Raw genomic sequence first — 27,130 nt, forward strand, 5'->3', positions numbered from 1 at the left:
AGTGCTTTCACATTGAGCACTCCATAGTAATGTTCATCATGGAGAAACATGGTAAAGGTTTTGGGGTAGTTTGAACCTGATGTGTGAAGCAGATTTCAGCCCTTTTTACCGAAACATCCCACCTGAATGTTGACCTTCAAATGGTCTTCAATAATGGAAACATCAGTAAGGGCAACTTTCTTTTGATCGGTCCATCCTAATTCCCTATGCAATTCCCTGGCTGCTGCCTACAACTCAGCATCTGCGGGGATCTTGTCGGCCATAGCAGCTAAAAGCCCCCCAGCAAAGCAGAGATTGTTACCTAGGGCATTTAAATCTACCAAGTACTGCCTTTTTTTACTGATGATTTTGCTGTAGGGTATAGAGCCTATTGCCCTATGACTTCTGCCGTTTGGTGACCTCACAATGGTGGCAATCAAACGCAGAGAGACATCTGCAAGTATTTGTGCATTGCTCTGCAAGAGATTGGTGATGTGTGCTAGAAAGTCCTCAGCATTCAATGCATCCCTGCCCCTTCTAACAGAAGACAACGGATTCGATAGCCCTGCACCATCCAGTCTCAGCTGAACAAAATCCCCAGGCTGTATTCTCTGTTGAATGTCATTGAGAATCTGTTGAATCCCATCATATAATCCTGCCACAGCCTGGGCATAGGAAGTTATGCGCTCAAGATTAATAAACTGGAAGGCCTCGGTAATACGTAAAGCATGAAACCCCTCAAATTCCTGAGGAAACTGGGCCACACACTGTACATATACCCGGGGCTGATCTTCATCAGCGGGTGCACATTCAACTTCACTATCAGGGGTTGGTGTAGAAGAACCGGCGGCACGTTGTCTGGTTCAACATCCTGAGAAGGTGTAGACAGACATGAACTTGAAGGCACACTATCTGGCTCAACATTTTTAGAGCCTTTTTTACTGGAGTGCTTTTGGTTTTTAGAGGCTGAGAGTGGTTTTTTAGCCCTGCTTAATATTTTTTGAGCCCTCCTTCTCCAGTACAACTGGTGCTGGGTTGGTTTGCGTTTCTTAAACCTTTCTGGGGGGCTTACCCCCACCCCACTGGTTAGCAATACTATTATGAGAGACGTGATACTGTTGGTGCTTTTTAATCTCATTAACAAGAGTCATCAGAACTGATGAATCAGAACACCCTCTACAAACTTGATTCATGGATAATCGGTACTGGTTAGCATTCATCATCATGTTAGCGGTTTTCACCATATTGTTAGCTTTTTCAATCAGAATGTTAGCTTTTTAAATCATATTCTCTATAGCCTCGTATGTATTCAATATCAGTCTGCGCTGCTCAACACGATTGTGTAAATCTTGCTCAATCCTGGGATGCCTGTTGAGGGTCGTCACACCTTGGCCTCTTAGGCGCTGGGTCAGGAACCTCCTGTATCGCTACACCATCACACTTTTTATTCTCATCTGCAAAGTATAAAATAACTGTCATTTATGGTTGTAACTAGGGTCATGTTTACACACACACACACACCTTACCCATGCTAGTGCTCTGGCCACATGTAACTTTAGGGGATAGAGAAGGGCTTCCTGTGATGTACACTGTGAAAAAAAAGATAACATAATAGTTGTTTTAGGATCTGTGTTTACACACACACACACACACACACACACACACACATCTTACCCATGCTAGCACCCTGACCCCTGGTAACGCTAGGCATCAGAGGCAGACTGTCGGTTATGCACACTGTGAAAAGATAACAGGCACTTTAGCTGATTCCTGGGATGTCTTGTGGGCCCCTTTTAAACTTAAAAATATCTTATTTACCTATATCATCGTACGCCTGATTTTTCTCAAGATGTTTAGTTTTTTTTTTTTTCTTAAGGGGTGGTCCTGATCCTCCAGATTCCTCAATCTTGCCATCACCTAAAAGCATATCATCATTTTAAAACTGAAATTAGAAACATGCTTCTTTACATCATAGGTTTTCTTAAGGATCCCTCTTCCAACATAAAAATGTCTTATTCACTTGCATCATCAGTCCTCTGTTGCTCAACAACAAGCTCTGTGTTCTTAAGGGGTGGCCCTGATCCTTCAGCTTGCTCAGCCCTGACCCCTAAAAGCAAAGAAACATATCAGTATTTTAAAACTGAAAACAGAATCATTTCAGTTTAGAGGAAACCCTAGCGTTTGACCCTGGAATTACATGTAGGCATGTTGAGACTTGCCCTGCCTGGAACCTGTATATAGCACAGCCTGGATTTATCTGTGTATCAGTAGCACATTCAGAAAAGATGCAGATGTTGCTGATGGTTGAAAGTGCTTTGAGCCTTGTTTGTGGGAAAACAGTACCCAACAGTACTGTTGTACAGTACAGATACAACAGTTCAGACCTGCACTCGTATTTCAAGATATCGCTCCCCCACTGATAGGTGAGCTTCAAAGAAAAATAACCCCTCTTTTGGACTCTCATGAAATTAAATCTACAGAGGAAGCATGCAGCAGCTTTAGGAGGGTAACAGATATGATGTTTGCTGATGGAAAAACAAATTGGGGTTGTCTTTTAACAGCCTTGCTGTTTGGAGGTCTTCTGGGTAAAAAATTACAGTTGCAGACATCTAGTGAGATGGATGAACTTGCTCACAAATTGACTGCTCACATCCTGAGTGCAAAATCAGAATGGATTTTGGAAAATGGAGGTTGGGTAAGTATGACAAAAATATATTGGTCTTAAGTTCGAGAAAATTAGCTGACTAACAATAACTGCTATCTATCTTTTATTGTAGGAACACGCCATTGCTGAGAGACCTCTCTATCATGTGATGACCAGAATTATGGACTTATTCAAGAATTATCAGCCTAAGCTGTGGCTAACACTCCCTATTTAAAATTTAACTATGAAATAAAAAAGTAAAGAATATTCAAAAGATCTCTTTACATGTTTTTTGCATGGCTTCAGGCAGAGGTTGCGGTTGAGGGGGGAGTGTTTTAGCTGCCTTACATGCAGACAGAGTTTAAAACATAATAGGCTTCTGTTTGAAGCAACCAGTTTCAGGCAGAGGGGGAAGGACATGCATACAGAGTTTAAATCAGAATAGGCTCCTGTTTAAAGCAAACAGTTTCAGGCAAAGGGAGAAGGAGGGGGGGTCTAGCAGCCTTAAATGCAGACAGAGTGTAAAAACAAATGGTGATTTAGGATCAAACATTGTGTCTGAATAGTAATCTGGAATAGAATACAATTTAAAAAAGAAAGTTTAATTCCTATTTTCAAAAAGGAATATACATTGTTGCCTACATAACACACATCCTAAGTGCAACATCTGTTTCTAATATAGCTAACAGAGGAGGGACCATCACTCATTATGACGTGAGAACTAGCATAGCTTTAAATTTCAAGAATCTTTTTAACTTTTTTAATAAAGTACATATAAAGTTCTTGTAAAATAAAGTACATATAAAGTTCTTTTTAAAATAAAAGTTAACTGGCATAGAAACATAATTCTTACTTTTAAATAGAATTTAAAAAGTTTGCATTTTCTAGCTAGGAAATAATACAAGGCATACAATGCTGCCTACATATCATGCTAGGCATCCTGACATCTGTTTTACATTTAGCATCTAGCAAAGGTAGAAGCCATCAGTCATTTTAACATGAGGTTCTTTAGCAACTTACTTTAGCAACTTTTTACACAGCTAGTTCTCTTAAATAAAAGTTTGCTTACATAAAGAAATACATTTTCAAATTGAAAGAAACTGATTTTACACAACTAGTTGTTAATTTTTCTTACTTTTAAATAAAATTTAAAAAGTTTGCATTTGTAGATTAGAAATAATGCATGGCATTTCTCACATCTGTTTCACATTTAGTATCCAGCAGAGGAGGGGTCATCAATCATTTTGCTTTTTACACAGCTAGTTTTCTTAAAAGTTTACATAAAGAAATACATTTTAAATTGAAAGAAACTGTTTTTATTTTCATACCTCCTAACTGCTCCTCATGCATAGGCAGTGTTAACAATGCAGATAAAGACACTCCTGCAATACAGATATAGTTCATAATTTTTAAAAAAAGATTAGCTTATTTGTCAGTAGCAGGGTCTAACATTTATTAAAATAAGTCTCATACCATCTAAGGAGCTATCCATCATGGTCTTTGCCCTGGAAAATCAAAACATATTGTTCTTGTGCACTACCCTGCTTTTTTAAAAAAAATAATAACAGCTAACAGGAACATGCAGAATGTTACTCACCTCAGGCTGTAAGAGAACAGGGGAAAATGGGTATGTTTGTACACTGCTGCCCTCGTGGACATAAAGTTAGAACATTATTATCTTTCCGGCGCCAGGTAAAGACCTTCTTATGCTCCCAGGCATTTTAATCATTTTAATCTTTTTATCTTTTTAATCTTGTAATACTAATCCTTTTATCATCTTATATTTTGTTTAATTGTATTTTGTTTTCATTGTGTCTTACATGTTTTGTGATTTTATTATTATGATGTATGTATTTTATCCTATTCTGTTTACCGCCCTGAGAGCTACTTGCTATGGGCGGTATATAAATGCAACAAAATAAATAAATAAATAAATAAATAAATGTATGCAGGTCTAAGCTCCCCTATTGGCTTAAGGTATGGAATTTATTTAATTATATCACATTATATCACATCACAAGGTTATCCTTTGTTCAGAGCTGAATGACTTTGGAAATTCTTTCCACATGCTGATCTTATAACCTGTGCGTTACAGCAGCAGAATTTTTTTCCCCCTTGACCATGTGGTGGAGGCTTTTTGTTCCCAAAACTTTTACAGAGCTGACATGGAAATTTTTCTCTCTATGGGTTAGGGTTTTTCCCCTTGGCCATGTGGTGGACGCTTTGTTCACAAAACTTTTTACAGAGCTGGCATGGAATTTTTTCTGCTTTCTAGGATTTCTAACTTTCCACATGCGGCTTACTCAGGATTAAGCAGGTATGTTGCATCTGCATATATTTATTTAGGTTATGACTGCATGGTTTTAAACAAAATGTTTATTTTCTTCTGCCAATGAAGTGACACCCTTAGTTCATTAGAACTTCATTGACAATCATAGCTTGAGGTTTCAGAGGAATGGGGGCCGATTTAGCTCCTCTGGATTGGTGGAAGGGGTTTGCAAATTCTAACATTTCTATAGGCATGATTTTAATCACCCACAGTTGGCTTTTTAATCAAAGCATGCTGAGGGAATGGGGCATGGGGGTGGGGTATTGTTGGGAACCTATGTATTTTATTGTTTTCTATTTAAAATTAATGAAAAAGGAAGGCAGCCTTAGGATTGGGTATCAGTGTATGGCTTTGTGGGGCTGGGAGATGAAGGGCCGTGGGGCTGAGATAAGGGCATGGAGGGTGGGGCTCATCGATCATTTTGGCAGGCTGCTTTCTGTTTAAACTATAATTCCCATGTTTTTAAACAGAATTTAAACACACAGTTTTCATACAAAAAAAACTTTTATTCAACAATTTAACATCTTGTGTTAGAACAAGGCAATTCAAACTGTTAAGATAACAACATGAAGCAGGCAATCTCAATTTTCTAGAGGACAGATTTCATCCTCTAAAATTGAGAGATGAAAAAACTTATATAACCCCTGTTGCTGATGACACTTCAACATGTTTTAAAAATGACTGATCAGTGCTCTTCAGGATCTGATCAACAATTTTAACAGAGTCCTGGGAACGGGCTACCTTCGTGACCAAAATTAATATCTCATTAACAGTTTCTTGTGTTAGTACAAGACAATTCAAGCTGTAGGCTGTTAAGATAACAACATGGAGGACATTTTTAAAACAATATTTTTACAGATAAATCGTAACTTCCTAGAGAGGTCACTTTGTGTCCAGAAAAGATACTCATGGGAACTCTGCCTTGGGGCATCAATGACACAACCGGCGCAGGCCTCCCGCATGTGTTGCCTTAAAGAGTGCTTTAAAATGGCATAAACAGTTGCCCTGACAATGCATTTCATTGCTCCCCTACTTTTTTTGGTAAAATATTGTCCGTTTCATCTGCTTGAATGCTCACAATACTTCTAAGGATGAGGTGGCTGGGTTGATTTGATGTCAGATCTGCAGAATCCTAAAATAATAATAATAATAATAATTTAGAAAAATCATACACAGACCTTTCTTTGGAAATGACTCCACAAACCTGCGTTTGAATGCTTCCTATTGATGTCATTTTCCAAAGAGCTGATGGTGGTGGATAAACTTCAACAGTTTTTTCAGTTGCTGAAGGTCCCTAGAAAATTAAGAACATGCTTTAACATTTTTGCAACCTTTATTTTTACACTTCCCCAATCATTTACTTTCCAAATAAAAGCTTACCAGTATTACAGTGTTATCAGAGGCAAGTCTCCAACATGCTGATCCATCTTTTGTTGACCTCAATTGCTTCCTCTTTTAGCAATTTAGCATGTGGAGAACCATCATCTTCATCAGAACTCGTGATAATATAGCGCTTTCAAGGGTTAGGGACCTCTACTGATGGCTGGTTGGTTAATTTCTCAGGACTCTTAGGAGTGCTTTCCTCAGGACTCTTGGAAGTGCAGGCTGCTTCCATGTCTACAGTTGGCTGCTTGGTTAATTCCTCAGGACTCTTAGGAGTGCTGGCTGCTTCCATGTTCAAAACTCAGAATGTGTTCAAGGCTCAGAACATGCCCGGGCATGCAAAATTGCCTGCTCTGACCACCCCCTCTCCTGATTGGTTCAAATCCATGGTCTACTGGTTGCCATAGCTACAGTGAGTCCTTGGGGAGGGTTGGAAATGGACACTTTTGGGGTCCATTTCCAGAGGGGTGAGGGGAGGTCAGGGGAAGGTTAGGGGCCATGAATCATAGCCCCTAGGTCCACAGCCAGGGGCTGGGACTGGTGATGTCATTTGGAAGGGGGTAAGGGCTGGGGGAAGGATGGAGGGGAGGGGAAGTCAGGGTCAGGGGTCATCATCCATCATTTTGACAGCAGGTGGTCTTTCTATACTACTTGTGCATTTGGTTCCTTTTTCCTAAGTGTAGAACTTTTCATTTATCCGTATTGAATTTCATAGTTGTTTTCAGCCTATCAAAGTTCCTTTGAATTTTGTTTTCTGTCTTAGTTATGCCCCCCAATTTTGTATCATCTGCAAATTTGATAAGCATGCTCTGTACCTCCTCATCCAAGTCATTAATAAAAATGTTGAAGAGCACTGGGCCCAGGACCGAGCCCTGTGGTACTGCACTAGTTTGAGAAGTTACCATTGATAAGCACTCTTTGAGTACGATTCTGGAGCCAACTGTGGATCCACCTGATAGTTGTTCCATCCAGACCACATTTAGCTAGCTTGCTAATCAGAATATCATGGGGCACTTTGTCAAAAGCTTTGCTGAAGTCGAGATATGTTATGTCCACAGCATTCCCACCGTCTACAATGAATACTGCCAATCCAAAAGATTTATTCTGGAAGTGTATGCTGCACAAAAGTATACATCTCAACCAATCTTGAGACTATATGCATACAGGAGGCAGGTTAGACACAATTGCTCAGCCTGATCTAACAGGTGGGGCTGTGTGCAAGCAGGTCTTTAAAAATAATCCATTGAGCAGCAAGTATGGCTACCTTTCAGATTTTTAAAAAGGGCCACACACAGTCCTTGCTGCTCCATGCTCATTTGGTTGAATTAGTGCACTAGTTAGTTTAATTGAACTTTTAAACTTTTAAGAATTAAAAAATACAAACAATTAAAAAACCTTCATGTCAATTTCAAACAAGCAGTTACTTGATTTTTCTAAGCAAGCTAAATTGTAGCTATTAAAGCAATATTCAGAATTGTGAAAATATCATCCAAGAAATGGCCAAGTTCAAAAGGTAGGAAGTAAAATTCTTCCATTTCAGTATTGCTTGAGAAGTTCATTTCCATGGCGACTGCATATGGCTTTTAATCAGTTTGCTTTGAAGGAGTGTGAGTACAGGCACTACTGTGCCAGTAAAATTGCTATATCAAACAAGTTTCAGAGAATATATTTTAAAACTGAGACTTGGCCCTCTTATTCAGGACACATTTCCAAGTTGGCTTCCAGTACTGAACAAGTTGTCCATCTCCATTCTTGAGGAACAGCAGAAAAAGAAAGCTATAATTGCTGCATATTGTTAAATGTTTTCAGATAGTCTTGCTAAAATGCATACTTCAGATTAATTGAAATTGTGATCACTGATGTTTTAACATTGATTAAAATGACTATAAGTGTTGCAACCTTTAAATTCATGCTCACTAAGTGAGACTTGTTTATCCTCTAATGCATGACTACATTAATATAAATTCTCACATTGTAACTTCAAAGCAACAGAATTTTAGTTTTGAAAAGGTCAACCAATAATTTAAAACAGAAATATCTTATTATATAGCAATGGTAAGAGGTTACTTTTTCTCCTGTTTAGTGAGCAATGATTCCATTAGATATTTTATTTTAGAAATTAATGCTGTTTTCACATTTGAGGAAGATAGGAGTCAGAAGGCAATTGGATGAAGGGGAGAAGCTCATTTAATTAATTTACAATAATTTACAGCTATTTTGTAAAAAGGCATTACAACTGATCAAACTGGAGAATGCATGGCTATTTTACAATTATAGGTACAGAATTTAAATATTCAAGCTTGTGATGAAAAAGCGGCAAGGTGGTTGCAGTGTACAATGTAAACAAGTAGCTTTGGAAAGTGAACAAAGTCCTTGAATCTTTATTTTTTTTTTAAAAAAAATCCTCTTGATTCGTTCCTGAAATATGATCACAGGTCAACATGTAAATACTCATCTAAAAACATAATTTAAATTGTGTTCAGGATAAAACCATTTTGATGAGGAATTCAGATTAAGATCCAGTCTGAGTGCGTGGGGCAGTGTTGAGGTCCCTGTAAAAAGTAAACATATTTTCTTTTAAAAAATGTGCTACAACATTTGTAGCACAGTGCAGCATTAAAACTTTAAATACAAAAATATTTTCTCTTCTGTTGGGATAATAGACCTAGCATACTGGAAAGTAGTAACAATACTGCTACTCATAGCATATCTGGTCCATGTCTTTCAAGTCATGTAAGGCAATTGCTGTGTTAGTTTATTGTGTATGGCTAAAGAAAAAAGTTCAGGAAATGTTAGTCTTCGCTATGTTTTCCGGCTACTCCACATGTGTTCCGGTGTACTTTTATGATCTGTTGAATGTTCAAAAGGAGATCTGTGTCCTAAGGGAGACCTCGAGTCATAAGATCTCTGATCTAATGGTGACCTAGGACCGCTACTGGAAGCTCTGTGGTCCATTTGCCAGTCTGAGTGATACCTATAGTCCCTCGAAGATTTATGATGGCTGTAGTCTGAACTGGATCGATGGTCTAAGTGTATCCGATGATCAGAGTGTGACCGACTGTCCTTTAAACTTCCTTCCAGACTTGACCTGTGATCTCTGTTCCTATGTTCATCTAGCTTTCTATGTTTACCATCACTGTAGTATCTGAAAAATAAAATAAATACTAGTAGAAGCAACCATAAAACAGTAGGCCTTGTAGAACATGCATCAAGAATTCATTATTTTTAAAAAAAATTGTTTGCAGTTTCCTAAAAATAAGTGTTCTTAGAAGTGTGGCATTTCTTGCCTTTGATAGTTGTCAGAAAAGTAAGCATTTTTAAGACTGTGGGATAAAGAATAAAAGATTATTGAAAACTAAGAAACAAACCATATGATTCTATCATCCTGGTGCGCTCTTGGGTAGGATAGGTCAGGATAGGTACAGCATAGGGTTATATCATTTTTCTCTCAGCAGTGCAATTGTGGACCAAACTACAGGTGACATTAAATGGATCTTTGCATTTAACCTGCTGATTTCTTAAAAAAGCAAACTACATCAGTTGGTGTGTATATCTGCACAACAATTAATGGGATCAGAGCAGACATGGAAGGGAATTTAACTCTTTCCTTCCCTGTTTCTGTCCTGAGGAAAATCCCTTTTCTAAAGGCATATCTGCTTTGTAAGAAAATCTCCCACTGGAACCAATGGAGAATTTTCTCCCAATGCAAATACTAACTTCAAGGAGGGATTTTCTTTAGGACAGTAATAGAGGAGGAAAGGGTTAAATTCCCCATCCATGACTGCTCTGATACCATTGTCAGCCCCCCATCAGCTGACACAATTTACATTTTTTAAAAAATTGCACATTAAATGCATTTAATGTCACCTGTAGTTTGTCCTGTAAATACACAAGACTATAAAAGGAGGAAGGGGAAGAGAAGTAAAAGTAGTGTAGGGCATGATATTTGAAAGGACACAGTACTTGGGGGTGGGCTCTTGCATAAAGGATGAATCCCACAAAACTAATGAAAGTTGTATAGTACATGTTCTGACTTCCCATGTGCACCCTGCTTAAAATGTAAAGTTGCTTGCAATCCTAGTTCTACAAGTGCAAGGACACAGCCTCTTCTGCACTTTTCCATTTGAATTTTTTTACAAGGCTTAAACTCTCCTGTTATCAGTCATGGGCTCAGCACAATATTACAGTGATCTGTTACATCAAACTGAGTGAACTGGTCTCTATAATCTAAATCAGAGTATGAGGCTAAAATCTAACCTGTTTCAGAGATCTAGGAAAAACTCTTCCATTGGAAGATTCCCTTCTGGGGCTAGGAGCAGCTTGTGGACAGGGGGATTTTTGGCAGGACGACCCTATGTGGGTTAACTCCCCAACCTTTAACCCCTATCATATTCATGCTACCCCTTCCTCCCCTGGCTGCTACTGTTGAGGGAAAAAATTAAAAACAGCAAATGCATTCATGCATGCAACTACCATCATACTTGTTTCGGCCCTTAATATGGTCAACATTTTCTGAGTTCAAAGGCCCAATGATCTGAAAAATGAAATGGACTGCCTTCAAGTCGATTCCGACTTATGGCAACCCTATGAATAGGGTTTTCATGGTAAGCGGTATTCAGAGGGGGTTTACCATTGCCTTCCTCTGAGGCTGAGAGACAGCGACTGGCTCAAGGTCACCCAGTGAGTGTCATAGCTATGTTGGGATTTGAACCCTGGTCTCCCAGGTCATAGTCCAACACCTTAACCACTACACCACACTAATTGGAGAGAAATATTGGGCAAGAATTATTAAATACATGGGAAATTAGGGCTCAGTGGATGGATGTCACTAACTCACCTGTTATCTTGTTTATAGTGATCCCAATCCCTGTGATCTTTTCCATTACTGAAGTTGGAATAAGGCCTTTTTCTAGAGTCACTTTTTCTGTAGGTATCTCCATGAAGTCTGTCTTTGTGATGATCATGGTACTGTGATAAGTGTCTGTCAGAGGAATAACTATCTCTGCTACTATCATCATGATTTGTGTTCTCTTTTAGGTGGTCCACATCTGCTTAATGCAAAGTACAGAGGTTTGTTAGTTGTGAATATTTAAGAGAAACTACTAACTGAACTTTTTGAGATCAGCGAATGGGCTGAATAAGTTACATTCAAGAATTTAAGAAATGTGTTTAAATAGTTCATTTAAAATATTTAAATATAAAGCATTTGCTTTTCCCACACACTCTAAGCCCTGACTGAAAATCACTGAAAACTTGCACTCTGATCCTTAACACCCTTATTTGGAAGGAAGCCCCATTGATTCCCAATGTAATTATGGTAGACAGTAATAAACTACAATTCAAAACAAGAACGACTAAATTGAATGAATTTAAATGCTTAGAGTGAATTAGATGCTAATCCTAAAATTTATTGCTGGAACGAATTAATTTATGCACAGCAACTGGGATAACAGTACATCATTGCATCCTGGTATGATGCTGGCTTCATCAGCGTACATAGTTAATTCAGGCTCCTGAGTTTTGCTCAAAGAAGGTACTTGACTTTCTGAGATCACCCCTTCCGCCTCAGTCTCCCCTCCCCCTCCAGCCTATATTCAGCAGATTCCCTCACTCTCAGGCGATGTTTCTTTGGGGGGAGGGCAGGCTTGGAGAGCTGCTGGAAGTTCATTTCTACCAGTTCCACTCATGCAATTTTCTCTAGAACCAATCTGCTACCTATAATGAAAACTGTTTGTTTATTATACAACAATTAGTGCTCCAACTCTGAGCTTCTTACCTGGATTTCTAATTAGTGTATTCACATTGCTGCTGATATTCTGGTCATTGTGCTGCTGAAAAAAATAAGGAAAATTAATACTCAGGTTTAATTTGGTAATAGCAACATTCTAACTATATCTCATTTCATGAAGGACTAATACCATTTTTTAAAAATAAGACAGATAACAGCTTATTGATTCAGTACTACTGTGCAGTCTATTAATATGGATTCAGAATCTGTAACACACTATAAAACAAAAAGGTACTACCTGAATTTCTTGGCGTTTTTTAATTGCATGTTTGTACAATTTGTGTAGTTTTCTGGCATCAAATTCCGTAAACTTCGAAACAAAAATCCACAGGTTTCTAAAATTGGAGAGAAAAAGGAAGTAATTTAGATTTCCAGTCTTCTGAAATGCCATTAACATCCTGATTCTACAGTGTATTATTCTACTAGTACCCCTTCCTCTTTCAACAAGCCTTTTAAGTTGAGACCTTATCCCAGTCTGCATCTGTGTTGCAATTGCTTTTCAATGTTTTTAAACTTTTTTTAAGACAATATATTTTTAACTTTTTTAAAAAAAGATGTCTTGGAAGCTTTTAAAAAAGTTGTTAAAGATGTTTTGTTTTAATGTATTTTAAAGTCTGTTTTTATGATGTTTTAAAGTGTTTTTAGTGCTTTTGTTTGCCAGCCTGGGCTCCTGCTGGGAGTACGAGCAGGATATAAATCAAATAATAAATAAATAATACACCACTGCTATTGTTTACTGATTTCGCTATTCTAGGTGAACAAAAAAAAGCCTGAAAATTCTATAATTAGCTTTAGGATAATTACACAAACACAAATCCTTAAGGAAAATTATACAACCATGAGAGTGGCTAGCATGGATTTTTCACATTCCACAATGTTAAATTGAAAATACCCCTCTTGCTATACTGCTGCTTCCCATAAGCTCATTTCAAAACTTATGTTCCTGAACACTTCCTTAACAACCCTCTACGTTTTCACAAAACAGTCAGAGAGAATCGAGTCGAGTTCAATGTGTAAAAAGAGAGAAAAAATCCAGACCCCTGTTGGACATGTTTGTCAGAGTTCTCATAATTTGTTGAAATTAATTAAAAATCAGCCATGTTCACAGAGTACCTGTAATCCTATTACTGACCTTGCACCATACTCTGACCTTCATCTTCTGCAGTTTAAAAGTAAAAAAAAATAATGCCTGGCTGATTTTTAATTAATTTAAGAAATTTTACATTGAATTCAATGATAATATCAGGCATGGTCGGTAAGAACCAACTGTCAGTGGTCTACAAGCAAGACTAACAGCTGTTTGGCTTGGCTGATCAGGGCCCCCCACACCAGACATTTATTCCACTTTAAACAGTCATGGCTTCCCCCAAAGAATCATGGAAAGTGTAGTTTGTGTAGGGTACAGAGAGTAGTTAGGAAATTTCTATTCCCCTGACAGAGCTGCAGCGCACAGAGGGTTTAACAGTCAGCCCCCTCTTCCAAGGATGGTAGCTCTGTGAGGGGAATAGGGCATCTCCTAACAACTCTCAGCACTCTTCACAAACTACACTTCCCATGATTCTTTGGGGGAAGCCATGACTGTTTAAAGTGGAATAAATGTCTGGTGTGGATATAGTGAGTGACAGCTTTGATTTAAATTTGGGTGAGAGACTACACATATCTGCTGTAGAATAAAAAGGTGAGGAAATGGTGAAAAATAATGACACTGTTAACAATGTTTTCCTTCTGGAAAGGAAAGAGGCCTTCCCTCTGCCCAGTGCCCACCCACCAAAGCTCCTCCCTCCCCTTCTCCCTGCCCACCCCCAGGTCAGTCTTACCTATCCTAAGCCTGATTGCGCAGGAATAAATCTCACTGACCTCAATAAACATGCAAATGATCAAACCTACCCTCCTCCTCCCTCCTATCCCCTCCCTCCCTCCCTCCCTCCCCCCTCATTCCCACTTCTCATCCCCTCTGTGGCCAGTTTCATCTATCCTAAGCATTTGCAGGGAAATAAATCCCATTGAACTCAATAAGCATGCAAATGATCAGACATGCCTTTTCCCTCCCCCCTCCTTCCTTCTCCCCTGCCTACTACAGCCTTCCCTCCCCCTTTTTCTCCTCCCCTGTGGTCAGTTTCACCTATCCTAAGCATGATCGCAGGTGAGTAAATCTACTGAACTCAATAAGCCTGCAAATTATCAAACCTACCCACCTGCTCCCATCCCCCCTCCTCCCCTTTGCCCTCCTCCCCCCATGGTCAGCTTCACTTATCCTAAGCATGACTGCAGGGGAGTAAATCCCATTGAACTCAATAAGCATGCAAATGATCAATCCATTCTCAGCAAACTTGCACAGGATCCCATTTCTTGCCTCCTGGATTAAAAAGCAGAAAAATTCACTAATAGGCAAAAACCCTTGCTGTTTAAGAACATACCTGTAGCCAACAGATATTTCTATCAAACTTTAAAAAGCAGTGAAATTGGACAGCTATAGTGAATGCACCAGGGGAGCAGGAGACCTGACCTCCTCTCTGAGATATTGTACTGCCCTGCACATTTGTCAAAATGCAAACGCAATTTGGGTTGGTCTTTCATAGTCCAATCCACTTCCTGTGTAGCTTGGAAGGATTTGGTAACGTGACTCTGGGCATATGGCGAGTGGTGGCAACACCTGCAATCAGCCCAAATAACAGAAACAAGACATGTGCTGTGCTGATCTTGCTTTAGCAGGGAGGAAGCAACATTAATAAAACAGTTGATAAGAGTTCAGATAGTCACTTTAAATGTTTGATTTACTTTGCAATTTTAGTGAAGTTTCGTATAGTAAATCATTTTCTTTTGCTTCTGTTTCTTTGAATATGTGAAGTGCAGCAACACTTTGCAACACTAAAAAAAAAGCTCCAAAAGCAATTGTGGAACAATGGCACTGACTATTTTGCAGAATAGTTTCCAATGGACATGAGGAGTATCTCAGTTTGCACAAGATCATCAAACAGTGGGAGGTGAAATATATTCTAACAAAAGTCTAGGTGTGCTCTATGTTTTTAATTGACCATGTCCACCTTTCCTTAAGTGGACTAGTTTAAGCATAGCAGGCTGAAAACATGCATCTTGGGCAGGCCAAGTTTGTTTTTTCCAACAGCTACAGTCATTGCTTAAGTAGCAACATATTGTAATCCGTCTGATTTTACATCAAACTGCAATTTCAGATTCAACAGTTAATGCCCCCAAAATAGAAATAGAGCATAACCTCCAGTTTGAAACGAGATGAAAGGCTGTCTTCACCATCATATGACATTGACCAATAGATTTTGAAATTAATATAAATTTGACAGATTTCTAGGATGAATAATGAGAGAAATATAATTTTCTAGATTAGAGTCTCTGTAGATACAGTAGTAACACAGAAAAGAAGCAAAGTAAGAAGAACACCAACAAGCATACAAAAATGTAATTATCTTTGGAGATGGCAGGTGTTGCCACCCCTTACCATATGCTCAGAGGCACGTTACTAAATTCTTCCAAGCTACACAGGAATGGACTGTGAAAGACCAACCCAAATTGTGTTTGCATTTTGACAAATTTGTAGGGCAGTCCAATATCTCAGAGAGGAGGTCAGGTCTCCTGCTCCCTTGGTGCATTCACTATAGCTGTCCAATTTCACTGCTTTTTAAAGTTTGATATAAATATCTGTTGATTATAGGTACGTTCTTAAACCGCAAGGTTTTCTGCCTATTAGTGAATATACCTCAAGCTGGTCAGAGATTTAACAGACTTGAGCTTCCACCTAGTGGTTAACATACAGATTGCACTATGATATAGTAACTACGTGGCTCTGTTTGTTCACATTACTTTTTAAAAAAAATATTATTCAGCTGTCACCTCGCAACAGAGAGCATACAGAACACATTTGCACTGTAAATGGGCCTAACACATTTTCTGCACTTCACATTTACTACCTTTTTCCCCACATGGCCCTAAAGAATAGACCATTAAAAGAAAAAGAGCCTGGGCATTAAAAAGCTAGCTAGGCAGCAAACCATACTGCACTTCTTCCACAACCATCAAACCTTGCTGGGCCTGTCACTGTGGGGCATTTGTATACATGAATATTTTCAGGAAAGAGGGTTTTGGATCTCTTTCCTCTTGTAATTTGAAAAGACACGTCCTGAATCTTCTCAATAGGTTTTACTGATTTTCAAATCAACGACACCAGTAAGACTATACATTAGAGGTTTGGCAATTCCCTCCCCCAACTTCCCACCATCAGCACAGTACATTACCAGAGCTGTTTTTCCCCCTCACAGAGAGGTGGGTTCTAATCAAACTAATGCCTGACTGGGAAAAGGTTAAGTAGCCCTTTCTCCTCCACCCTCACCCAAGATTTCACCTCCCCCATGTGCTTTTCCAGAAGTTGGGTCCTCGCAGTGTATAGCTTTGCCCACAGTTGCTAATGGAAGCACTTAGACATTTTCTTCTACCTCTGAAATTACTTACTTTCTCCACTGTTTTATTAGTTCAGGATTTGTGTATTCTTTTAGACACTCAGTTATATGATCTCCAATTTTGATAAGACACTGTCTTGTATGTTCCAGTTGCTCTCTTTCTGAGAGACCTTTCTCTGGTCTATCCAGCTGTTTCAGTGCTGCTTTGACAGGCCTCATTCTTTCTTTACACTGTAAAAAATAAAATATTCAGAGAAAGAGACCTAAATTTCTTTCAAAAAACGTATCAATAAGGTGATATTTATAGACACACTGGATATCTATTACATGAAGATTCTGACCACCACTGTTTGTTTCTTTTACTGCATATTTCCCATGAAAATATAATTTAAACCCAATTTAAATTTTACAAGCAGCATCAGACTTAATAATCCATATAAATGCAGAAATCATTGCTTAAAATATTTTAAAAGCAGTTTGCACAGAACAAATGCACCAACATTTATTACTGAAAAGCACCAACAAATGTTTAATAAAAATTCAGAGCTTATTTTTATTTTAAAAACTCCAGCCTTTAAAAAGAAAAAATAATTCAAGGCAACTTACAAAGCAAAACATATCATACAATATTTAAAAACATATACAACACCTAGCACTCCTAAGAAAGCAATTAAAATAATATTAAATAGACCAGAAACAGAGTAATTGCTGTAAACCGCCCAGAGAGCTTTGGCTATGGGGTGGTATATAAATGTAATAAATAAATAAATAAAATAAAACAAAGGACACTCAGCCTCTTAAATACATGTGTTTTAACCAGATGCCTAAAATGGTAACTTGTCAGACCCTGATAGACCTTGCTGGGAAAATACCGCAAAGTGAGTGCTACTACAAAAAAGGCACTGCTCCTGATAGCTACCCACCATGCTTCACAGGGATGAAGGACCTGGAGTAATGCCTTGGATGATAAATGGAGCATGCCAAGAAAAATATAAGGAGCAAGGCAGTCCATAAGCTACTCAGCTTCCAAGCCATTTAAGACAGAAGCAGTTTGCCTGGTTGGATATAGCTATTATACTAGCTTCTTGGCAACTGCAACACCGCTGCTCACTAGGAGAGGGGTGAGGTGACGGGAACATCAGGGCTGTACAGGCATACCAGCAGAACCAATGTGGTCTTCCTGCTGGTGTGCCCACATACCCCGACCTCCCTGCCAACTTGCCTCTCTCCCTCTCAGTAAACAGCAGTAACCCCGCTCCACTTGACAAGCAGCTTCCACACATAGGGTTTTAAAGGTTAAAACCAGCATCTTGAATTAAGCCCGTAAACAAACAAACAAAACTGAGCCCATAGCCAGTAGAGATCAGACTAGGGTTTTGAATACTTAGCTCTAGTCAACAGACTGGGTATAGCATTTGGCACTAGTTAGTTTCAAATCCTTTTTCTATGTAGAGCATTTCAGTAGTTTAATCTTGAGGTAACTAGAGTGTGAATGACTGATTTCATCAGAATAAGTCTGATTTCATCAGTTCTTTTAAAAATGCTATTCTTCCTATTTGATAAACAGTATGGAAGTTATAGGTATTTGATCCTCAAAAGGAGCTTGTCATACAAAGTTTTGGGCAATACCACACTTCTTTAACTGGACTTGTCTCAGCTGTGAGTTCAAGAAGAGAAGTACTTATTAAGGCATCAGGTGAAATATTATCGTTATAGCATGGTCTTGTTCATGGCCAAAAGAACATAACCTAATCAAATACACAAACCCAAAACAAAGCCCAGTCCTAAAAATTCTGCTGAAATCTGACAGATGGTTTTATAAGGCAACTGAATAATTAAGAATATTCAGTTTAGAGTTGACCGAACTGGGGATGGGTGAACAGACAACGCCAAAAAGTTTTGAGGAACCTTTTAGTGCCGTCATGATGAGGGTGACCCTTTTACCATTTTTTCAGGGGTGAATTTGCCAATTGTGCAGGGGCAATAAAACATGTCGAGACAATGCTCTCTTATCTTCCAAGGCTTGTCTGCAAGGCAGTTTCCTTTGCCTGAGTTCACATAGTGATGGAAGACAGGGAATACATCTTGTCCTGCATTTTCTCTAGTTCTGACCCAGGTTGCTCCTCATAATCCAGATCTGCTGCTGTTTTAGCATCATTTTTTGCTTATCACATAGCCAAATCTAACCGCCTACAGGACAACAGCATCAATGTTTAGGCAGAATAAGATTTATTTGAAAACAAAAACTGTTGCTGAAGCATTAGTTGACTGAGGCAGTGTCATGCAGCAAACCAGCACATAACTTAACCACAACTCCCTTTTTGTATTGAAAATGTTTGCTCTGAATAATTTGGTGCAGCCTAGTTCTATAGCACATCTCCAAGGTCTTAAATGAGAAAGATGACAAACAAAACGTGTTTTTGTTTATCATTTAAGGATCAATCATTAAAGAAATGCTGTCACTAGACCCCATTAAAAAAGCCTGGATAGAAAGACTTCAGTGCTTGAGGTGACCAGCCATTAGCGGCTAACTTTGCCTTTGTGCCAACTTCCCTCAGTCAATCAGCCTAGGGCCCAAAGGCAAGGAACGCTGCTTGGTTGGAGTGGATCAGCGAGAGAACACCTCCCTTCTGGTCTTCTCTTGCCTATAAATAGGCAGCCCTTCACCCCTGCCAGTCATTCTGTCTCTATTCTGCCTGCCAACTCACCTCTTCTTCCTGTATTAGTATAGTGCTTTCAGCCAAGTTGCAAATTGCTATGGACTTGCATTAGCCTCCAATTAACATGGCCGGGAAATAATTTTACCCACAATCATAACTGGCTTCATTAATTACAGGGCTTTTGACTTCCTGATAGCACTTTTAAGTACCTACTCTCTCTACTGGGTCAGATGTCTCTATCTACCCTAATACTAAGGAATCAGGCAGGATCATTAGCTGAGAGGTGAATGAAGGTGGATTCCCCACTGCCTCACACAAAGGAGAGCCCCCCCCACCTTGGGGGTGTGGAACATTGGCCAGGTCACCTTGCGCTCTGAAGCTATCGCTACACTCCCAGGTGTTGGGAAATGATTGTGGGGATGGCTTAAGCTGTTGCTTTCCATCTTCCTATGTTTACCTAGGAGTCAGGCTAGGCCATACATTTCCAACACATAGTGTATCAGAAACAGAAACCTTGCCTGCCTTGCTACTGGTAAAGGAGTAAATCAATAAAGTTGCGGCCTGCTTTTCTTCCAAAGGAAGTGGTCCCTTATCCTTCCTAGATCCACTCTTCCTTGCAGGCACAAATCAATGAGACAGATGTACTTAGCAGTCCTGACAATCACTTTAAAATGTATAATGAACAAAAAAGCACAAATATTCAGTGATGTGTAACTTGTGTAGGGTTAGATAATAATGGATCCTTTATGCCAGGAGTAGCTAACCTAGTGCCCTCCAGATATTTTGGACTGTAATGCCCATCAACTCCAGCCAGCATGGCCAATGATCAGAGTGTAGTCCACAATATCTGGAGGACACTAGGCTAACTACCCCTGCTTTCTGCACAAGTTTGGTTCATAGGCTTAAAGCACAGGTGGGAAATCTGCGGTCCCATTCTTCCATTCCAGCAGAGTCTTTACTTCTTGTTTGATCGTTCATTCATTCATTCGGCTTTAAAAAGTGTTTTTTCTCTATGTTGTTTCAGAACAAATGGAAGGGTAAATATTTTATTTGATAAAAAATAAATTCACGTTGATTAATTTTTTTTTTTTTTAGTTGTATGGCTTGTGGAATTTCCCACCCTACCCCACCCCAAATGTCTTGAGAACAAAATGGTAGGCTTCTGCCGTATGTGTGTATATGTGTGTGTACATACAGCACATTAAAGTCAGAAAGGAATTATTTTCATTTGCTTTCTGGAACAGTAGCTTATTGTTTAGGCTGGTGTGTGTGTGTGTGTGTGTGTGTGTGTGTGTGTGTGTGTGTGTGTATATATATATATATATATATAAGATAGATAGATATAAGATGTTATTTTAAAGATGTTTTTATTGTTTAATTGCTTGTGGGTTGTTGCCCTCGGTTCCTTTAGGAGGGAGGCTGGGATGTAAATTCAAATAACAACAACAGTAACAACCAGCCTATTAATCTCACTGGAACTTCTTTCTGAGTAGACCCGCATAGGATTGGGAATTCTATCAGAGGTAGCAAGGGTGAAGATTAATCTGGAATAAAGACTGACCTGCTTCAATGAATCCAGAACACTTTTGACTGGCTCCGTCCCTTAACTGGCTCTGCCTCTACCCACTACTGTCATGTGGCACATAAAAAAGGGTGACCACCCCTGCCCTAAAGTAACAATGGTAGAGCCTTACACTACAGCTGATCTCACATATTCAGTTCCAAACTACTCTTTTGCATCATTGGAATTTTAACTCAAGTATCTAAAAGGCTGCATGACCTTATGCATGCTTATATGTATGCATAGAATTGTAGCCTAGCTGTGCAATCCTATGCATTTTTACCCAGAATCAAGTCCAGAACACTGTACTTTGGACTGCAACCTCACAGTTCAATCCTATTTATTCCTCCTCAGAAGCATTTATAGAATTACAATCTAAGACACACAAAAGATCACAATTAAAATAGCAGTTGAACTATATTCAACAGTAGTTAAATAATGGAATATTCAATACTGTAATGTTTGCAATTGTGATAAATGCCCCTACAACAAATATGTTACAGTACTATCACTGTCAGCAACTAGTTTTGCTGAAGGGCTGCCACAGCCACAACCCAACCATCCAAAATGGCCTGCTGGCAAATACTACTTCTGCAGCTACCACTCCTTCAACATTCTTCTTTTGCCCCTGGATAAGCTATTGTTAAGCAGGGGCAGTCATCGAGGTCCAGGGGCCAGATTTAACCCAGGGCCTTCCTTCCAGTTACTGAACTTCATGTATGCTTTTTCTAATAACACAGTGAATCACATGCCTCATCATAATCCTAGCTAACAAGTATGACCAAACAACAGCACATTTTAAAATCTTCACTATTAGCAATGAAAAAGTCTTACTATACTGAACGTCTTCTGATCCAGTTCTTCAGATTCTTCAGATATAGGAACTGGCTCACTACTTGCTGTTATATGAACAGGTGTGTCTGCTGACAGACTTTTCTTGGTTTTGTCTTTGCTTTCAGATTTGGACTCATTTGCCTATAATGTAAAAGAGATCCCAGATTTCGACACTGATATGCTAAATAAAGATAATGGAGTACACTAGGCAAAGCAGCATTTCATACATCGCATATATAGATTAGGTACAAAATACAGTGAAAGCTCATTAGAACTATACTGCAGATTCAGATACACGACGGGTTTGACCATGTCCCCTGCGTAAAATATACAGGACAGCAGTTCACACATTTTTAAACTTATTTGATCAAAAAACGCGGTGGGTTTCCGACTTCAGTGCCTGTCTAGGAACCAGTACAGTACTCATTGGCTTTAACTCTTAAGTATGAGCCTGAACAGAAATGCAACCAGGGAAGGTTTCTGTTTTATCAGCCCTGCTTTCTATTTTATTTCTTCTGTTTGTTCTTCATCCTCAGTGTCCCTCAGCCCTGCTTTCTATTTTATTTCTTCTGTTTGTTCTTCATCCTCAGTGTCCCTTTCCCTGATGAGTCCTGCCATTTGCTTCCCTGGGTGTTTTTGAGCCATTTTTTCCTGTCAGCATTCTTTTAATTTTTCTCATTACTTTTCTCCCTTCCCCATTTCCTTTCCTGTGGCTTTTCTCCAGGCATCGTTTATCACTCAAGTCTTCTCCTGAGTTTTGGTCACTTCTCAAGCCCTATCATGATTATCTGTGGGATTTATTAACTGTTTCTTCCCTTCTTATTCCGTCCCTCTACAACTGTGACAGTTGCCTTTTTCATGCATTTTCCCCATTTTTTCCTCCACTACCCTATTATTTGTTCCTACTTTCCTCTCTCTGCATCCTGTTATTGTTTTTATTAGTTTTGGTTATTTTTTCTGCTTCAGCCCTGATCCTCTTATCCATTTTATTTTTTAAAAAAATCATTTTAAGTGCCTTTTACTGTAGTTTTCATTATAACGTGGAATCCCTATAATGCAGGTGCATTCTTTGTCCTCAGAACCCCACATTATAACGAGCTTTCACTGTAACAAGAGTGAAATGTAGAAAGAGGGATACAATATTTCTTTCCCTTTTGAGAGCCAGTCACAATCCATGTGAAGAATGCAGCAGAGCAAGTGCTGGGAAGTTCTGGCTGGTAGGACCTCCCCACCAGGCCTGCCTGTCTCATCCCAAGCCCTACTAGGCTTCTGTTTCCCTTATAGGAAAAAAGGGTTCCCCATCCCTGCAGTTGATAAACACAGCTTGTTTATTATGGAAATGAGGTGATCTAATATGGCTTCTACTTAATTACCTTCTCTTCTTTTACTTCCTTCTCTCTCTGTATGTATTCTTTTGCTTTACTTTCCCTCTTCTCTTTCGTATCTTTTTCCCTCAACTCTTTTTTGTCCTCTTTTTCTTTTTTCTCCCTTTTTAGCTCCCTCTTGTTTTCCTTGGCCTCTCTTTTGTCATCAGTCTCCTTTTTCATGACAATATCTACATCAGGTTTTTCTTCATTTTCTTTTTCTGTTTTTATTTTTTTATTTGGATGTTTCACTGCAGCCATTTCATCCTGGAACATACAAGCACGTATACCACAATGCAAAGTTTATGAAGTTCAGATGTAAATATTATAATCATTTAGTACTTGGTCATTTTTTGTGAATCATCCTTCCATTTAGTTCTGTTGCCAAACTTTTGTTTGCAGCAGCTGTTCCTTTTCACCTACATATTAAATGCAACAGTGGTAGACATGGAAGAGAGGTTAAGAGGACTGGACCACCCCTTCCCAATTTAAATTCAATTCTCAATTAGTTCCACTTACAGTAAGTGATAACAGACATAGCTTTTAGCATTTAGAGCAGCGTTTCCCAACTAGTGGGTCACCAGATGTTGTTGGACCACAATTCCCATCTTTCCTGACCATTGGCAATGCTGGCTGAGGCTGATGGGAGTTGTGGTCCAACAACATCTGGGGGCCCACTAGTTGGGAAAGGCTGGTTTAGAGTGATAAACTTGTATATTTAACTCATACAAATTAAACTTATTTGCTGACAAAAGATTCCTGCAGAAAAGTAGTAACTGCTACATAAAAAAGTACACACTTGTGCAGACAAGGAAATGAGAATTTCTTAAGAATGATGGTGGGAAACCCTGGCCTGCAGGTCTATTTAGGCCTGGTACTGGTCCTAAATTGGCCTGTGCGGCCGCTTTTCCCCAAACCACCTGCCCTATACGTAACACAGTATGTGACATCAGGAAAAATGGAAATGGACTGCCTTGAAGTCGATTCCGACTTATGACGACCCTATGAATAGGGTTTTCATGGTAAGTAGTATTCAGAGGGGGTTTACCATTGCCTCCCTCTGAGGCCGAGAGGTAGTGACCGGCCCAAGGTCATCCAGTGAGCTTCATGACTGTGTGGGGATTTGAACCCTGGTCTCCCAGGTCGTAGTCCAGCACCTTAACCACTACACCACACTGGCTTTCTGTGACATCAGGTATGAAAAGGTAAATATGTGGCTGCAAAGGAACAATCAGGACCTTAAAGTGTGCTCCTGATTGTTCTGGGCAAGCTGGGGTACGTCTCAGCACCAATCAGATAAGAAGTCCTACTGGGACCATCAAGAAGTCCCTAGTATAGGCAATGGAGCTTTCACCGTTGATCAACTGATCGGTTCTAAGAGTCCTTTGAAAGCAAGTTCTCAGCACCTATAAACTGATTGATGTTGACAACTGGCCTTCAAAGGACCCAGTAAGCCCCTTTCAAGTTGTCATCTGATGTCACATATTGACAAGTTGACAGCTCTGCCCATCTGTCAAAGTTGGAGCACAGAGGGTGGGGGAAGGAAGAATCTGGCCGGCCAGCAAGATATAGTTCCCCACTCCTGCCTTAAATTTATACATACACCACTAAAGTCATTGCTGCTTGACAATTACTTCTAATAGGAAACTTATTAATGCAATTGAGTGAGTGTGCAAAGGTTATAAATGGCCTGATAATATTTGGGCCACTTTTCACACATAGTTGCTTCAGAGAGCTAATTTACTAGAATGGTGAAAAGTGTTAGCAGGATACCAGAAGTCACCAGTTGAAATGTCACCTCACTGTGATCTTAAGAAAAGCCACTATTTCCACAGCCCCCTTGTTGAACTATAGGGATTATTTCAATGATAATACTTCAGAACAGTCTGTCATCAAAGAAATAATTCTAACACTTAAAAGTAACAATTTTTGCAAACTTGAATTTCAAGATATTCACCTTACTATCCTCCTCCTCTTCTTCTTCATCAGACTTGCCTGAAGGTGGTGGTGATGTATCACTCTTTATCTCCTCTTTAATTTTTGCAGCTTTTATGGCCTTACTCTTCTTCATTCTCATTTTCCTTCTTTTTGAGCCTCCCTGAATATCAGAAAGTTACTTTAAAAAGTGTCCTGTTAGTTATTCATTCCTCAAGTTCAAGTAGGTGCACATTTCCAAACAAATGATACAGAAAAATAACTTACGGCGCCAGACATTCTTTGTGCTTCTTTCCTTGCAAGATCCTTATTGAGTAATTTTATGAGGTAGTCTGCACGGGTCTGCAACTGCTTGGCTTGGGGTTTCTTATCCGGATCATCTGGTAGAATCTGAAAGGGCAATTTAAAATACTTTCTTCCAAGTACATAGACTTTTTTTTATCAGTTTGACATATAAGAAAAAATTCACTAAACTGGAAAAAGCAGTCCATCTTGATACTTTCAGCCCAACTTAATTCCACATAAAATGGAAGACGAGAGTCCTTAGAAGTCACTGATAGCCCATCTTGTGTATTCTTAATACAGATGGTCACAAAATTGTCCAAATGGCAAAAACTGCAAATTTCAGATAGATGGCCCTAGGCTATATAGCCCATCTTGGGTTCCATTTCTCGGACGTACACTGAGTTTTATGAAGCAATGTACGGGCTGACATTTACTCCTGTGGGTAAAATTAAACCACTGAATGTAGGGACAGCTGTGTTATTGGGAGCAAAGTCTATATATAATGACACAGTGACCTGGGCTTTATCCCAGGGAGATGCACTGCATACACATCAGATGCCCCTGCAGTATTTTATTTTATTTATTGTACTTTTAGACCGCCCTTTAGCGACAAGCTCTCAGGGCGGTGTACAACAGAATAAAACCACATTAAAATACAGGTGAATGAGGGTACAATACAACTATAAAAACATTTTAAAAGCAAGGTGAAGACAAAGATTAAAATAAGATTACAATTACAATTAAAATTAAGATTAAAATGCCTGGGCAAAGAAGTAGGTCTTTACCTGGCGCCGAAAAGGTAACAAAGAAGGCGCCAGGCGTATCTCGTCAGGGAGGGCGTTCCATAATTCGGGGGCCACCACTGAGAAGGCCCTAGGTCTAGTTATTGCTCTCCAGGCCTCCATATGAGTTGGAACCGGAGAAGGGCCTTCGATGTTGAGCGTAGCAAACGGGTAGGTACATAGCGGGAGAGGCGTTCCACCAGGTATTGCGGTCTGATGCCGTTAAGGGCTTTATAGGTAAGAACCAACACTTTGAATCTGGCCCGGAAACATATTGGTAGCCAGTGCAGTTGGGCCAGGACAGGTGTTATATGGTCAGATTTTTTAGTCCAAGTAAGAACTCTGGCCGCAGCATTCTGCACCAGCTGAAGTTTCCGAACCGTCTTCAAAGGTAACCCAACGTAGAGTGCATTACAGTAGTCCAATCTAGAGGTTACCAGAGCATGGATAACTGTGGCAAGGTTCTCCCTGTCCAGATAGGGTCGTAGTTGGGTCACCAGCCAAAGCTGGTAGAACGCATTCCGTGCCACCGAGGCTACCTGAGCCTCCAGTGACAGCAGCGGATCTAATAAGACCCCCAAACTACGGACCTGCTCCTTTAGGGGGAGTGTAACCCCATCCAAGGCAGGTCGGACATCTACCATCTGGGCAGAGAGCTCCCCCACCAACAGCATCTCAGTCTTGTCAGGATTGAGTCTCAGTTTATTAGCTCTCATCCAGTCCATTATCACGGCCAGGGAGCAGTTTAGTACATTAACAGCCTCACCTGAAGAAGATGAAAAGGAGAAGTAGAGTTGTGTATCATCAGCATATTGCTGGAAACGCACTCCAAATCTCCTAATGACCTCACCCAGCGGCTTCATATAGATATTAAAGAGCATGGGGGACAGAACTGAGCCCTGCGGGACCCCATATTGGAGTACCCAGGGACTCGAGTAATGCTCCCCAAGCACCACCTTCTGGAGACGATTCTCGAGGTAGGAGCACAGCCACTGCCAAGCAGTGCCTCCAACTCCTAAGTCCGCAAGTCGCCCCAGAAGGATACCATGGTCGATGGTATCAAAAGCCGCTGAGAGATCCAGGAGAACCAACAGAGTTACACTCCCTCTGTCTTTCTCCCGACACAGGTCATCATACAGGGCAACCAAGGCTGTTTCTG

General features: G+C 39.7%; 1 protein-coding gene across 5 annotated transcripts in view; it reads right to left on the reverse strand.

Annotated features, from left to right (window-relative positions):
* Positions 1-8,504: 8,504 nt before the first annotated feature.
* Positions 8,505-27,130, reverse strand: part of CHD1 (chromodomain helicase DNA binding protein 1) — a 101,742-nt gene continuing 83,116 nt past the window's right edge. For 2 of the 5 annotated variants that reach the window (XM_061623133.1, XM_061623141.1), the window contains exons 29-37: positions 25,172-25,294; positions 24,927-25,067; positions 22,979-23,236; positions 21,606-21,746; positions 16,603-16,781; positions 12,362-12,458; positions 12,112-12,166; positions 11,173-11,383; positions 8,505-9,480 (exon numbers count right to left, since the gene is read on the reverse strand). In XM_061623133.1, the coding sequence (XP_061479117.1) occupies positions 9,138-9,480; positions 11,173-11,383; positions 12,112-12,166; positions 12,362-12,458; positions 16,603-16,781; positions 21,606-21,746; positions 22,979-23,236; positions 24,927-25,067; positions 25,172-25,294 (1,548 nt within the window). In that variant the 3' untranslated portion in view covers positions 8,505-9,137. The remainder of the gene's footprint in view (positions 9,481-11,172; positions 11,384-12,111; positions 12,167-12,361; positions 12,459-16,602; positions 16,782-21,605; positions 21,747-22,978; positions 23,237-24,926; positions 25,068-25,171; positions 25,295-27,130) is intronic. The other 3 variants (XM_061623161.1, XM_061623151.1, XM_061623171.1) reach the window with 3 other exon arrangements.

This window comes from Rhineura floridana, chromosome 1 (assembly GCF_030035675.1).
Source record: "Rhineura floridana isolate rRhiFlo1 chromosome 1, rRhiFlo1.hap2, whole genome shotgun sequence".
NCBI lineage: Eukaryota > Metazoa > Chordata > Lepidosauria > Squamata > Rhineuridae > Rhineura > Rhineura floridana.